Source organism: Fomitopsis serialis (assembly GCF_022376445.1).
Source record: "Fomitopsis serialis strain Sig1Antser10 chromosome Unknown B0H18scaffold_237, whole genome shotgun sequence".
NCBI lineage: Eukaryota > Fungi > Basidiomycota > Agaricomycetes > Polyporales > Fomitopsidaceae > Fomitopsis > Fomitopsis serialis.
In genome coordinates, this window is record NW_025955197.1 from 45,490 (window position 1) to 60,703 (window position 15,214).

Consider the following 15,214-nt stretch of genomic DNA (forward strand, 5'->3'; position numbering starts at 1 on the left):
GCTCCGAAGAACATGACGCTCACCAGACGTCTGACCTCCTCTTGCGCTCGTCGACGCGGCGTCGGCTGCCGATGCGTCCTGACCAGCTGGCTTACTTGCCAGCTGGGTCTTCGCCTTCTTCTTCTCGGGCTGCTCCACGCTCGCCTCGTCATCGCTCGCCTCCTTCTCGGGGGTCTCAGTCGCCTTCCTCTTGCGTGGGCGAGGCTTGGGCCTAGGCGGCGATGGATCTAACGCACAATGAGCTCGCCACTCACTAGTTGTGCGTTTACTCACCGTTCGCTTTCTTCTTGCCCTTGCTCGCCGATGTGACCAGCTCTCCTTCGTCATCCTCCACTCCTTCTCTGTATCCGACGCCTTTTCCTTGGCGACTAAGGCGTGTTGTCGTCCTTGATCTCTGTGGCACAATGCGCTAGTAGTATGCTGATACACAGTGTGAATCACGATACTACGTACTTTGTCGACGATCCTTCTCAGAGACTCCATCCTTCTCCGCGACGGTGTCGAGTTTGCGAACCATCTCGTCGAGCTTCTTGTTTGAGAGGTTTGGATACTTCCCTCTCAGCACTTCCTTCATGTCGGGGGCCGCCTTCACATCATCTTGTATGCTGCCCGATGGACCACGGGCGCTGGCTGCCGATTTGGCCTTACCGCGAGTCGACTTGACGGGGGGCTTTGCGCTCCCCCCACCAACCTTCGCCTTCGCTGCTGCTGCGGCTTTCGACCTAGTATCGCGCGGCGACATAGTGAGAGACGTGACAACGAAGAGTCGGCGGCCGCACCGATAAGTGAACCTTGAGACTCCGAGTCCGCCGCAAGCGCACAGAAGCGCACATGGTATCGAACTCCGGCATTTCTCACCCTATCAACGGTTGATCGCGGGTGTCAGAAACTCATTTAGGGTGGAACGCATATGGATTAAGCAGAATACAACTCGTAGTACTACATGAAATGTGCATTACCTTCCCAGCCATTTCGCCCTCCGTCAGTCCACTTCTCAATCTCCTTGTCCGTGTGCAGAACAATTGACGCGCGACGACCAGTGAAATGTAAGTTATAGTGAGTCAAACGATACGAAGGAAAAGCAGTGAAATCGCCGTTACGGAGCGGAAGAACCAAGCCGGCCTCGTAGAGGCATAGGTCCCCGCCTTCAAAGTCGCCGACGGCGAGGACAACGCAGAGGGACTTGTCCTTACGATCCCTGTGGGCCATGGTTGCGACATTCAAGTTGATGACGAGGGAGAGGAACGGATGCACAATTGAGTGCGCATTCCCAGGCAATACCTGAGCATCCATACTCAGCACGCGGTACTCGTCTGGCAGCGTGGTTTGAACCTGTTTGTTGGGGGGAAAACATGATTGACTGCTTGGGTGACGGTTAATGACATACTTACCTGCTCTGCAACCCACGTGAACACGTTGTCGAACACCACTTGCAGATTGTGGTACGTGTCTGCGTGTTCGAGCATGTCCTTGGATGTGTATGGGAGCATTTGGCTATAGTTGGTGCGCAAGTCTTTCTTTCCCAGGAGCATCGGGTGCACATCCTGCGGTACGTCATCACCCTGAAATATCAATACTGCGTGAAAATTGGATATCACTGCAGAGACCGAAAGACTAACTCGTGTAGCATGCCTATTATACCAGGAGAAATGGACGGCTTGGAATTGGAATTCGGTGCCAGCCGCAGCAGAGTCAGTCTCCTGAAGATTCCACGACTCGGCATGGAAGCAGGAAATAAGGTCAATGCTCAGCATACGACGCAGATGGGAGGGCATGTTGGTGAAGATGCACGCGACGAGGGACTCGTGAGAGTCCAAGATCTTGAGCGGTTCACTACACATAGTGAGAATGGCTTCGTACGCTGAATGCTACTCATACCTGAGTATGCGCGGATTGACGGCAATATATTGGTGGTTGTTCAGTCTTTGACCATTCTCATAATTTGATATAAGCTGTCATCGTTTAGTACGACGCGCTAAGATATTATAATGCACATAGCACTCACCTCATACTCGAGTTCCTCCAAGGACGACGGTGTCAAGGCGTTCTGGGCGAGGGACCGCTGCTTCTCGGTCCATAGATACGCTTCTGTTCGCTCAGTTGGAACGGGGTAGCGTCGATGTGCTTCCAGCGCGATATCCAGCCCAGGTATCGTCAGGATGGCACACGGAGATCTGCCCTGACCTCCAGATACTGTGTCGTCTCCCGCTATGTCCTCTTCTCGATCCTCTTCAAAATCGTTCTCGTCGGCCTCGCCTTCGTCGTCCACCGTCATAGGCGAGGGTGGATCGAAATCATCCAGACGTTCTCGTCGTAAGAGGCTTTGGCTGGCCGTCGTAAGTCGAATCTCCTCACTGCGAGCAGGATCCAACGGCATGTAGCACTTTGCCCAGACTTCTTTGTTCCTGTCCACTGCAACAAACCCACTGGTCCCGTCAGTTCAAGTTGAGGTCCGCCGGAGCTCCCAGATGGAAACGAGTCGTTACACACTTTAGTTTTAGTGACGAGAACATCCTATCTGATTGTTCCAAATCAGTGCAGAGCAGTGAATCCGACGGCAGCTGAAGCTTTGTCAATAGATTCGACGAGAACACTGTGTCGAACCGTAGAGGTATACGCTGACGAAGGGATTCCACAGCGGGTATGATGCGCTCGATTATGATTTGACCCATAGCAGTAGCTGGAGGTCGGAGAATGCATGAGCCTAGTCATGTAGAGCGCCAATAGGGAGAACTTACAGGGATCAGGTCTGCATAGCACGTTTCCGAGCTGGTACGCGAAGTTGCCCACTGATTTGGCGATCTTCGTGCGCAGATCGCGCAGGGCTACCAGCACGAGGGCGTAGATAGTACCTAACGACAACGTATATCAGCTGCATGATACGGCAATTTTAAGTGTCCAAGTTTACTTGCCTCCGGCAGCCAACGCTGCGAACTTGCTGCCCACAGCTACCCAATTGAGGAACGTTCGCTGTGGAACATTGCAGTGGTACGGCTCTACGTATTTGGAATGAATGTCGACGATAGTCAAGTCTTCTGCGTTCTGAATGCTAAATCCGCATCAGCAACACATTCACAGATGAGAAACAGCATGCCTACCTCGTGCACTTGCAGACGAGCTGGATGTAGTGTGTCATGTAGAGAAAGCTGACGGAAGCATCGACAATCTTGATTCGACGGCATCTGCGTAAGATAGAGACGATGGAGTCGTCTTGGAATCCGCCATTGACGTTGCCGTCGCCAGACAGCAGCAACTCGCGTATGTCTTCTAGTTGAAATGCGTCGGTGTTGTCGGATGCCGCCAGGCGCGAGATAACTGAATTCATATCGGGAGTGGCCTTGGAGCTGAGAGTATGGAGCTTCTTCCATTGGCGTTTGCTTGCTCCGCGAGGGCATGGTGGCCACCTACCCACTGGCACTGGTTGATGGGATCCACCTGCAGCGACGTCCGACGGATCCTTGAGATTTATCTTCTGAGACGCTCTCCGGGTTACAGACTTCTTGTCTCTGCCCCTGGACTGCTTGCTCTTATGCCAGATCGCACGCTTCCTTGTCTGCCGAGACTTTATTCCCAGTAGAGCCTTTGGGAGTGCGGTTTCTGAGACAATATGAGTATATACACGCTGTCAAAGTTTGCTCGGTAACGTACCTTCGACAACCTCCCCTTCCAGCCTAATGCTCTCCTCAATATTATCCTCATCCGACTCAAAGTCATGGCCTTGTTCCTGCTCGTTGACTGCGGAGATTTGTAGAGCTTGAGCATCGGTACCGTAGGCTGTGATATGCTGGCCGATAAAGCTTACCTCGCATGTCCGGATCTAAGGTGGCAATGTCAGGCATGTCCTCTTCTGCTGCGGCAGCGAGAGCCCTCGTAGCGTCGGAGGTCGCATCAGTTAGCTTGGTAATGACAGACTGGAGTGGAGGTAGAGGTAGAGACTCGAAGTCCGTGGATTGGGCGAGGTGATCATGAAGCGCATTGATTTCGTCTGGAGTCAGCCAAACCCAGCTTCCAGACCACTTGTGCATGGTCAGAGACATACAACGACGTGAGAAAGCAAGTCAGCAAGCGCCAAAAATCGGTCAATTCGATGGTCGACCAGACTGGTAGGAATATTGCTAAATCGATGTGAGTGTCGTAACGTCAGAGCCGTGTACATGTACGCTTTCCAAAGTCCTTCTGAGTACTACTAGTCGTCTTCCTCTGCTCTGAGATCCCACCAATTGAGGGCGGTGTCGCGCGAAGGAACTGGATAATCATGGTCCGGCCGTTGAGGCCGTGTCTGCCATCGCTGGCGCACTCGGCTCTCCACCCGAGATGCTGCGAGAACCTGCCCTTGAGCCTTGACACGGTGACTGAACTGGTCAGCCATGAACAAGAAGTCCTTGTCGGACAACGGTGGCCCAGACAGGATCTTGACGCTCTGCAGGTCCTCCCAGACGCTGTCAAAGCGACCTCGTGCATCCACCCAGTCCTGGTAAATCTGGGCAGGGGTGGCGGGGACGGTGGTGGCGGGGACAGTGGTGGCTGGGACAGTGGTGGCGGGACAGCAGCGGGGTCAGAGGCGGGGTCAGAGGCGGGGTCAGAGGCGGTGTCGCGCAGGGATCGCCATGCGTACGAGTCCTCGAAATCGTTGTAGTCGGGCTCTCGAACGCGACGCAGAACTTCGCGTACGCTGGGAGGCTGCTCGTTCGGCGGAGATCCGCTGTTAGACTCCGTTGAGGAAGCTTCTAAGATCCTGTACATTAAGAAGAGAATAGATAGTAGCTCTTGTCTTGCGAGCTCTGCCATTACGATCCCTGAGGTACGAAGGTATCGTTCTTGTGATGGACCACCATGAAATGCCTTAGCGATTCCTCCAGAATGGCAGTTTGTTCCCACAGTGCACGTGACAGTCAGCCACCCAGATAAGTAGAGATAAGTAACTGTTAGTATGAGTTACTTATCTGACTCTGAAATTTCAGACTCCCAGACGACGCGACTTGCACCAACAGATACAAACAAATGCAGTGGTTAAGCGCTCTGTTATGGATATGAGGGCCATGAAACGCCTTAGCAGTTCCCCTAATAAGGAAACTGTTAAATCTGTCATGTGACTGTCTGCCTGGCAGCTCACTGCAAACGCTCACATATTGTAGACCACTAGTAGACCCAGCTAGTAACATCTAATTAGTACACATAGTATGCTCATCTGATAACCCTTCATTCAGAGAGTATATGGGGATTTTACGGAGTGCATACAGTGGCTGGCTAGGCCAGGAAATGCAAAACAAAAAAATGCACATGTGCCTGTGCAGATTCAAAGTACTTGGTTATGGCCAAAATATGGTATATCTGTCAACTGTAATACATATATGTGTGGTTGAGATGCTAATAAGGATTATAACAGGCAGTCTGAGCACCTTTTGCCATAATATGGCCATTGTATACAATGTAATGGCAATCATTTGCAGCATCAAGCAAAGGTAGACTTGTCTTTGATGCGTCTATATATTTCATGGCTTTCCTGCATTTGTTCTGAGCCCCATATCAACTGATTTGTGCATGATTCCTATTTGGGAATGTCACATCCTCCATATGGTAATCATGCAGTGACTGGCTTTGTTTTTCATCTTGAGTGGCTGCTTACACTTGACTGAAGCTCCATGCTCCAGATGTAACACTGTTGCTAATATCCACACTTGATATTGAATGGACCAGAAGGATTTGACTATGCTTTCTTGAGTTGCACAGGTTGCTAAATGAATCATGAACTGTAAATTCTTCATTGGACATAGTGTATGGTATCTGTGTGGATTACATATAAAGGTGTAGATGCACAAAATGCTTTTGTCAATGGATCATCAGCAGCAGAATTCATTGATGACAATGGATACTATGGTTTTGACACATACGTCAAGTCATAGAATTGAGTCATTCACCGTGATATCTTCCATATTGTACATGTAGATTCACCATGTACAATGAAGCTCTACTACAATATGCCATACTAGTTGCAAGGTATGAAGTTATAGAAATGAGCCATGTTGGTGAACAAATAACCCATACATCACTTTCTGTATAACTCACAGGGTAATTGACTTCAGTGATACTCTGGGCAACCCTACATTAGTTCATGGTCATAAAACACTTATGAGCCTGCACAACATGTAGAATACATCAAATCTGTAGTGTCTTGCCATGGAAAGCACTCATTGTATGGCTTAGATAGACAGACAATTATATGGGTATACAGTATTGAGTATTCTATGACTGATTTCATCACAGTATTTTCTATTACATTGGTTGTATAAAGTGACATAAGTGGGGCACTCACAGACACATGGATATGTGTGTCCTTTGCATTCAGTACAATGTAGTCAAGTTATCAGATTGTCAACCCATTCCCACCTACAAAGTGTTTGTGAGGGTTCATGAACAACTTAGAAGCATGCACAACACATTGTAATATGGAGCAAGTGTCCAATACCTGATTCAATCTGTTACATCCCATCCTGTTGTTATTATGTTACCATGTTAGTGACACTGTATTGTCATGTGAGTGACATGTGAGTGACATGTGAGTGACATGTGAGTGACATGTGAGTGACATGGTGTTATCATGACTGTCACACTGTGTTATGACTTATGTCACACTGTTTGTATTGGAATTGACTCAGACTCAATCCCATATGCATGCCAGTGGATGCCATTGAGCTCATCCTTGTGCCCTCTTTGGGATCAAGTTATGATTATTTACAATGTCTTGCATACTACAGTACTTCTTTTTTCATATACTAATTGAGATTGACCTGATGTTCTATAGCTGTTGCCAATACAGATGTGGGGAGGAAAGTACATGCTCAGATAATTGCTTGGCCATTTTATGCCAGTGTGGCATCCATTTTTGTGAGGTTATTCATTGTTCATAAAGCACATATTAGCCTGCACAAAATGTAAAATCTACCAAGTGTATTGCAATGATTATAGTAGAATGTCATTGCTAGCATCACATCTGTTATTTATTCAATCACACTTTGTTATCACTGCTGTCACACAGTGTTATCACTTCTATCACACACAGGGTTATCATGTCTGTGACATGGTGTTATCATGTTTGCTACAATCCAACCATGTTGTCTATCCATTGTAGACAGGGCAATGTACAATGAGGAAGTTCTACCTTAGGCAGAGTCTCATACTGAATGAATAACCCATACATGACTTTCTGTATAGCTCAGAGCTCTACTAACACTACCAATCTATTATCTAAAATGGCACCTTCTTCCCAGCCCTCTTCACTTTGCACAGGGTGTGCTCTACCATGACAGGATCAAACACAATCTTGGACTTCACATCAGCAGACAGCTTGGCCTCAAGATGATCATGTGCAAGCTTAAAAGCCTTGCACACTTCATCTTGAGTAGCTGACTTGCCGCTGATCAGTCCAAGACATGCAAGACCGGCAAACGCACCAGCCTTCAAGTTCCAAACCACCTCACCCATCTCCTCCACCGTCGGCATCTTCACCTTCCCAGCATATGCAAAGTCAGCAGCCAGGAGAGTGGAAGTCAGAGGTCCAGAGGATGGAAGGCGCTTGCGCTGGATAGCTCCAGTGCGACACTCTGCAAGGAACTCCCGTCGCGCATCCATGAACGCAACCGGGTGCGCACGAAAGAACTCACGGAAGTGAGGCTCAGCTGCAAAATAAGCCTCCGCATGCTGAGGACCGCGCTGGGGTTGGTGTGTCCCATAGCATGACTTGTCACAGAGGTAGTCCTCCGGGTGAACAGCGACAAGTTTCTTGAAGTCCTTGAGAGAAGGGAAGAAGTTGGGAGAGAGGTAGGAGGCCTTGGCTCCAAAGGTGATGCAGCGGTGGAGGATACCGCTGGCAATGGCGCCAACCTTGCCTATGTTGTCAGGATGGAAGGGGCCAGAGGGAGATGTTACTGCGCGACGGCCCCTAGCGAGCTCCCGGAAAGGCAAGCGCTTGTCATCGTTCTGCGCACACCAGCGCTGAAGAACAGACGACGACTTGGTCAACTTCGCACCTTCGAGGAGATGGGGGAGGACGCCATAGCAGTCCATGATGAAGCCCAAGAGTGCATCAAGACCGTGAGCATCAGAGTTGGTGAGCTGCAGGGGAATGGTAGGCGCAGGGGGAGCAGAGGAAGATGGAGTGGAGGGAGCTGGGATGACGCCGGCACGAAGTCTGAGGAACTCAGCAAACGCCTGCGCATCGGGCGACGTTGGCTGAGAGAGAACTGGGAGCTGGCAGAGATCATAGTAGAACACGTCCAGACGGTTGGAGGAGACAAGACGATGGCGCTCATGAGGAAGGAGAAGAGATGCCTCCGCGCGCAGGTAGATGTCCCAGACGCCATCCAGAAGGAGGACATCAGAGGTGCGGAAGGCAGAGATGATAGCGCGGATGAAGAGAGAGTGGAGGTAGGAAGCGGTCTTGTGGGGAAGTCGAGCCACGTGCGCAGGGTTGCATGGATGAAAGTGATAGACGCACCACGACGCAGATCAGGCGACTGGTACCGTGTCTGTGGGATGGTGGCAGAACACGGTGGGAGACTGGGGAGGAAGTCCTCGCGCTGGAGCTTCACAGAGTTGTAAGACTGGAAGCCCTTGTCCACAGCGCGTGCAAGACGTGCAAGCCAGTCATCAGCGTCAGAGTCACCTTCAAGGACTTTGGTGCAGTAGTTGACTGCAACACGGTCCAGCCACAGCCATGCATAGTAGTTCATGAGCATGACTTCAGACCGCAGAATGGCGCGCTTAAGGTGCTGGACCCAATCAGCGCGCTCAAACTGGGTCTGAGCAGACCAGTTCTAGATCAATGCAAAGTCAGACACGCTCTGAATGCATCAGAAAATTGAAGGACTTACACTTTGCAACAAAACTGCAAACTCAACAGAGCGTGCAGTGGCAGAGTCCTCACCCTCCATCGCGTCAAAGAGCCGGTCAAGCATCTTGCGCGGTACAGAGGCTAAGTCTGGCTGCTGCACGTTCAGAACACGTGCAACATTGCCTAGACTCTTGTTCATGGCATGGAACTTCCCCTCAGTGAAGAGAGAAAGAACCGCCGCATACGCTAAGTCCAAGGTGAGTGATTGAAACAAATGACACAAAATTGAGACTCACGGTTTGCACTTGTACTTCCAGAGGGACCCGCTGCATCAGACTCAGCATCACTCTCATCAACTTTGAAAAAGAACATATCTGAGTGAGAAATTCACGTATAAAATGCAAAGTCAATGGCGTACCTTCATCATCCACACCCTGCAATGACGCTGCAGGTGGACCCATAAGGTCATCCAGAGCTACAGAGGGCTGAGCTTGATCATCCTCTCCATCAGAAACATGGCGAGCTATGAAAGAAAGCATGAAATTGGAACTACTACAGCGCAACTGACTTCTTACTGGCACGCCGAGGTCGCAAAGTCCTACCACCTCCACGCTGAGCTGGCTCAGCAGACCCACTAGCCTGACCAGCTGCAGGTCCTGCTAAGGCCATCACACGTGCTGAACGACGTGGACGGCCTATGACTTGAAGAGCTATAAGGCAAACTGTCAGTAAAGCCAAAAAAGCGCAAAAAAGGCGCAAAAAAACGCAAAAAAGCGCAACAAGTGCTGCAAAGCTAACAAAAAAGCGAAAAAAAGCGCACCATCTTCGTTTCCTAAGTCCAGATGCACTGTGAGAGCCATGAGATTGTGCTCAAACTGTACAACTATGAGACTACTCACCTCGCTGTGCAGGTCTGCTATCAGCATCTGCACCATCCTCCTCATCGCGCGCACGCTTCTTGCCCTTGGTCTTCTTCGGCTTAGCGCTGCCCTTGGCTTGCGCAGTCTTCTGTCCACTCTTGGAGGACTTCTCTGCAATCACCAAGTGAGCAAGACAACACAAGAGAACGTACAAGACTTACTGTGTGCTTTGGAACCTGAAAACCAAGTCAGAACACAAGTCCAGAAATGCTTAAGTGCAGCACTTACGTCCAGGACGTGTCACTGGCGCTGGGTCTGGAATCTCCAATTCATGGCGGAGGGCGACAATGTGCTTGTCATACGTCGCACGTGGAATGACAGCCGCATAGTGCAGCTTGTGCTCCTTCCACTCCCTCCAAACCTGAGCACGCTCATCAATGGATGGATGAACGTACTCAGGTTCGTCAGGCCGATGTTCAAGGACAGGAACAAGTTCCGTGTCAGAGAACGTGATGGGCTGGCCCTCCTCATCAACCGCAGAGAACGCTTTGAAGAACGTGTCTGGGTCAAGAGATGGGCCCACATCGGCCTGACGCCACAAAGAGAAGACAACATTGTACAACTGGCGCACCAAAAAAGACGCAACGGTACGTCTGTCCCCAATGTTGAGACCATCAACAGCGTAGTTGAGCTTGTTGGTATCCGTCTTGAAGTCCCGGTCATACCTGAAAATGCATCAGTATGCTGAAAAACAACAAGTCCAGGACTTACATAGGATTGTACATCTCCGGTGGGACCTTCAGCACGTCCCGCGCAAGCGCACCAAGCGCAAGCATGGACTGACCATCCATGACCCGGCTCATGGGGTACATGATATGGTTAAGACGCAGTGCGTCCTCTGCAATCTCGACAGAGGGGTCCGTGACATACGGACTCATCCCCATGTGCCAATGAAGGCCAGAGAACAAGACGGTGAGTAGGCTAGACCTCTCCGTCTCGTCCTCTGCGAAACCGTCAGGGAGTCTCACATACGTGTAAGACTCTGGAAACAGGAAGAGCCCGGGGTGGATGCCCGCGTGCAACTTCGAGAAGACAGTCATGACAGACATCGCACCTATGGAATCATGCTGATCCTGGTGCAGCCCACCAAAAAAGCCCAGAGACTCTGACAAGTTCATGGGCCCTGCATAACACGTGTCAGAAGTGAACACAAATAAAGAAAAAGACTTACCTTTCTGCAGCTCTGTCAGGTAATCAGGCGTGGAGATGTTGAGCTGGCTCCCACCAAAGCATACATTGTCCACACTCCCCGGGCGGAAGTACCCGAGGAGCTTGGCCTGCAGCTCCATGCGGTGGTGAAGCTCAGGCTGGACGGTGCGGATGACATGAACTCCAAGTTCACCGCCCACCTGCAAAATGATAAGTCAAAAAATGTGAGATGCAACAACTCTTACCTTTGCAAGCTCCCTACGTATCTTCGCATCCTCACCATCGCCACCCACAAAGGACTTAGCCTCTACGTTGGGGGACAGGACACCATTCTGGGCCTGCTGGGACTGGGTGATAGCGTAGATACGCTTACGGTCAGCGGTACCTTTCAGGCCCTTGTCGAGCACAAGACGCTCGAACTCCGTGCCTTTCACCCAGCCCCCGTCCTCCTTGACGGGCGCCTCACGGGAACACTGGTCAACGGGACCAATGATCTCGCTACGGAGGCTGAGGTAGCGCTCCTGCAGCTCCAAGGGCATGTCCCTACGCAGCAGTGAGCATGAAAAGCAATATGGAAACAGAAATACTTACCTCTGGGCAAAGATCTGTTGGCGCAGGACATCATCTTCCCAGCCCGGGCCGGCCGGCGACGCAACGTAGACGGGCCGTGCGAACAGCGAGTCACGTGGGCACAGAACGTGCCACCCTAGCAATACATAAGCTCTCATTCATGAGATGGATTGCATGCTTACCTTTGTCCCGCGCGTCGTCCTCCGAGACATGCGGGAGATCCCAATCCGACGGCTTCCTCGCGGTCGTCGCAGCGGCAGCACGCTCGCTGTTATCGACGAACGTGAGGTAGCACGTTGCGTTCGCGTCTCCCTTGTATGGGTTACGCGGGTGCTCGTTCACCTTGAAGAGGGGAGGAGCGGACTCGGGGCGGTTAGCCACTGGGACCCACTCCCCAGGCGCATTCAAGATTGTGCTTGCAGGGATCCCGAAGGGATATGCAGCAGAAGTGCTAGATATGGTTAGTACTGCATCCCAGAATGAAGAATGGATCACTTACTATATCCAATTGCCTTGAGAACACTCCAGTTCTCCAGGGAAACCTTCGGGGAGGACAGGTTGGTCTTCCTGAGGCTACAGTGCCAAAAAAAGCGCTATCAGAGGCTGTTCACTGCAGAAAAAGAACAGGGATGGCATATCTAAGCACTCACCATGACAGATGTTCGAAAATTCGGGCTGGATGGCAAGAATATGGGGGTGCAGAGGCTGGAGAGTCGAGGAGATGGAGGTCGTTCGAGCGAAAACCGCAGAGTCCTGTGTTTGGCGCCCGCGTGCCGTTCGGAGGTGCAACCGTCCGGAAATTCCGCACGGTTGCACCTCCGAACGGCACGAGGGGCTTGCCGACCCGCCAAATTGACGGGATTTGAAGTCGGATTGAGACTCCGTGCGATGCCGAGACGCGCGCTCGAGCGGAGTCCAGAATTGTGGCTGAGGGCGCTTGAGCGATCCTCCTCGCTCGAGCAGTGTCCCTCAGCTTCGTCGCGTCCAACGACGCGCGTCGAACGTCCCGCGACGAGACGGGAAGGAGTAGGAGGGGTCAAGGGAACAATAAGGTGAGTAATGTAGAGTTTCTGAGTCATAGGAAATGCTTACCTTCGAGTGAAGACCTCGACTTCTGTCGTGAAGTTCACGCCCTCGCACGGCCGGCCCCTACTCCCCCATGCCCCGCTGGCGGTCAGGAGCGGTTGCGGTCGATTCTCCCAGCTCCGGAGAATCGAACACACCCGCTTTTGTCCACACGCCCACACTCACAGCCTTGCAGCTCGCCATCAAAGTCGGCGCGCCTCTCATCGACCACCCCTGCTCTCCCACCTCCACCGCTTCGTCCCGCGCCCGCCGCCCGTGCGCAAGTGACGCAGGCGACTCTCCCAGCATGGGAGAGTCGAGCGTCGCCGGTTCCGCGACAAACGAAGGCCCTCAGAAGGCCCTGGGTCGCGATCTGCACACCCAGGGCCCTACCTACCACCTCCACTTCCGCAAGCTCGTCCTGCGCCCGTTCGCGCTGCCGAACGGTTGCGTCGGGCTCTCCCATGCTGGGAGAGCCCAGCGCGACCGTTTCCCATGAAACGGGCGCGGGTTCGAGCTGTCTGGGTGGACTTCTGTCCACCCTGTGCCCAGCCCTACCCACTGCACCTCGCCCCGCCCGTCCCGCGCCCATTTGCGGTGCGGAACGGTTGCGTCGGGCTCTCCCATGCTGGGAGAGCCCAGCGCGACCGTTTCCCATGAAACGGGCGCGGGTTTGAGCTGTCTGGGTGGACTTCTGTCCACCCAGTGCCCGGCCTACCTACCGGACCTCGACCCGCCCGTTTGCGGTGCGGAACGGTTGCGTCGGGCTCTCCCATGCTGGGAGAGCCCAGCGCGACCGTTTCCCGTGAAACGGTCGCGGGTCCGAGCTCGCTGGGTGGACTTCTGTCCACCCAGCGCCCAGCCCTACCCACTGCACCTCGCCCCGCCCGTCCCGCGCCCATTTGCGGTGCGGAACGGTTGCGTCGGGCCTCCCATGCTGGGAGAGCCCAGCGCGACCGTTTCCCGTGAAACGGTCGCGGGTCTGAGCTCGCTGGGTGGACTTCTGTCCACCCAGCGCCCAGCCCCACCTACTCGACCTCGCCCGCCCGTCCCGCGCCCATTTGCGGTGCGGAACAGTTGCGTCGGGCTCTCCCATGCTGGGAGAGCCCAGCGCGACCGTTTCCCGTGAAACGGTCGCGGGTCTGAGCTCGCTGGGTGGACTTCTGTCCACCCAGCGCCCAGCCCCACCTACTCGACCTCGCGCCGCCCGTCCCGTGCCCGTTTGCGGTGCGGAACGGTTGCATCGGGCTCTCCCATGCTGGGAGAGCCCAGCACGACCATTTCCCGCGAAACAGCCGCGGGTTTGGTTGCTCTCAGTGGACTTCTGTCCACCCAGGGCCCAGCCCACCTCCTCAACCTCAACCCGCCCGTCCCGCGCCCGTTTGTGGTGTGGAACGGTTGTGTAGGGCTCTCCCATGCTGGGAGAGCCCAGCGCGACTGTTTCCGCCAAAGTGGTCGCGGGTTCCAGGCGTATGGGTGGTCATCCGTCCACCCAGGCCCCAGCCCACCTCCTGACCTCGACCCGCCCGTCCCGCGTGTGTTTGCGGTGCGGAACGGTTATGTCTGAATCAATCAAATTTTCATTTATCAAATTTTCATATTGGTCTTGTGCTGGCCTCAATTGTACTAATCAAAAATGACTGTAGTGGACTAAAAGTAAGTATTGAGTAATTCATTGTAGACTTGCTTATGAATATACTGTACAGTATGCTTGACTGTATATGTCTATATTGTCTGACATCTCCGCATAGTGCAACTTATCATGTATCCTTATCAGCTAGCTACATGATGAGTCATAGTAAAGAGCACGTGTCACATGTGCCCTGATGCCAAGCCTCTTTTCTTGTCACATATAGTGGGCATTGGCGATTGCAATTCCTCATTCCCAACCCCCATGTTTGTCTTATTCCTCTCCATCTTTATTCTGGAATGCTGGCCCTTGCAACAGTCCCAGCCTAGACAGACTATTTGCATGTTGCCATGGGCATGCAGGTAGCCTTGCTAGGCTGGTTGACACAATGTATGTATGTATTTGAGTATAATACATTGACCTACTCTGATATAGGTTGCTGTTGTATTGGGCTCTGGGGGCTTTACTTTGATTCTGGGGGCTTTCCAGTGACTACGGTTGCTACAAACAAGCATATGCCATTTGGGTGTTTGGGAGCCTCCTCGCTGATATTGGTTGGCGTGCGCTGTCACTTGTTTACAGTGTTGTTGGGTTCTGGGGGCATCATTGTGACTCTGTCATAACAAACAAGCATATGTCATTTGGGCATAAGAGGGCCTCCGCACTGACACTTGGTTGGTGTGCGCCATCTCTTGTTTGTATGGGTACTTTGGATCTGACGGTCATGCTACACACATGTCCATATTGTAGATGCATAAGATCTGGTACGTTCTCAATCTGTATGCAATACTGCACTGATATTTGTTTCCAGTACAGGGCCAATGTTGAACCTGGGTGACGTGGCATATTGCAGGCAGTAAACATGTGGTATGGGTGAGTGGTACATTCCATATATGTAGTATGTCATACTAATGGTTGTCAGCTTCTGCATCTGTGTGTAGTATGGCACAACACTGGATCATTCACTCAAGGTACGTATATCATATAGTCTCATGATATGAATTGAACTTACGGAACACATAGACAGAACTACATAGTCATTCTTTGTTT

At 52.1% G+C, this 15,214-nt stretch overlaps 3 protein-coding genes across 3 annotated transcripts; all 3 read right to left on the reverse strand.

The window, feature by feature from the left end:
• Positions 1-1,164: 1,164 nt before the first annotated feature.
• B0H18DRAFT_824077 (uncharacterized protein) lies at positions 1,165-1,700 on the reverse strand (the record flags this gene model as incomplete). The annotated part of the gene is made up of 3 exons (XM_048039328.1): positions 1,165-1,332; positions 1,392-1,562; positions 1,620-1,700. Coding segments are annotated over 3 exons (420 nt in total), but the record flags the coding sequence as incomplete, so codon positions are not given.
• A 735-nt stretch (positions 1,701-2,435) lies between these two features.
• B0H18DRAFT_889991 (uncharacterized protein) lies at positions 2,436-2,853 on the reverse strand (the record flags this gene model as incomplete). Its single annotated transcript, XM_048041289.1, has 2 exons — positions 2,436-2,680; positions 2,739-2,853. Coding segments are annotated over 2 exons (360 nt in total), but the record flags the coding sequence as incomplete, so codon positions are not given.
• A 4,392-nt stretch (positions 2,854-7,245) lies between these two features.
• Positions 7,246-13,951, reverse strand: B0H18DRAFT_961058 (uncharacterized protein; the record flags this gene model as incomplete). The annotated part of the gene is made up of 23 exons (XM_048043024.1): positions 7,246-8,436; positions 8,495-8,525; positions 8,548-8,813; positions 8,871-9,076; positions 9,127-9,204; positions 9,249-9,353; positions 9,406-9,540; positions 9,651-9,677; positions 9,730-9,861; positions 9,912-9,926; positions 9,979-10,279; positions 10,322-10,415; positions 10,462-10,873; positions 10,922-11,099; positions 11,145-11,442; positions 11,491-11,605; positions 11,652-11,936; positions 11,969-12,042; positions 12,120-12,437; positions 12,562-12,672; positions 12,693-13,055; positions 13,097-13,216; positions 13,257-13,951. The coding sequence occupies 23 exons, from the start codon at positions 13,949-13,951 to the stop codon at positions 7,246-7,248; spliced, it is 5,550 nt and encodes a 1,849-aa protein (XP_047885456.1).
• Between the last annotated feature and the right edge of the window lie 1,263 nt (positions 13,952-15,214).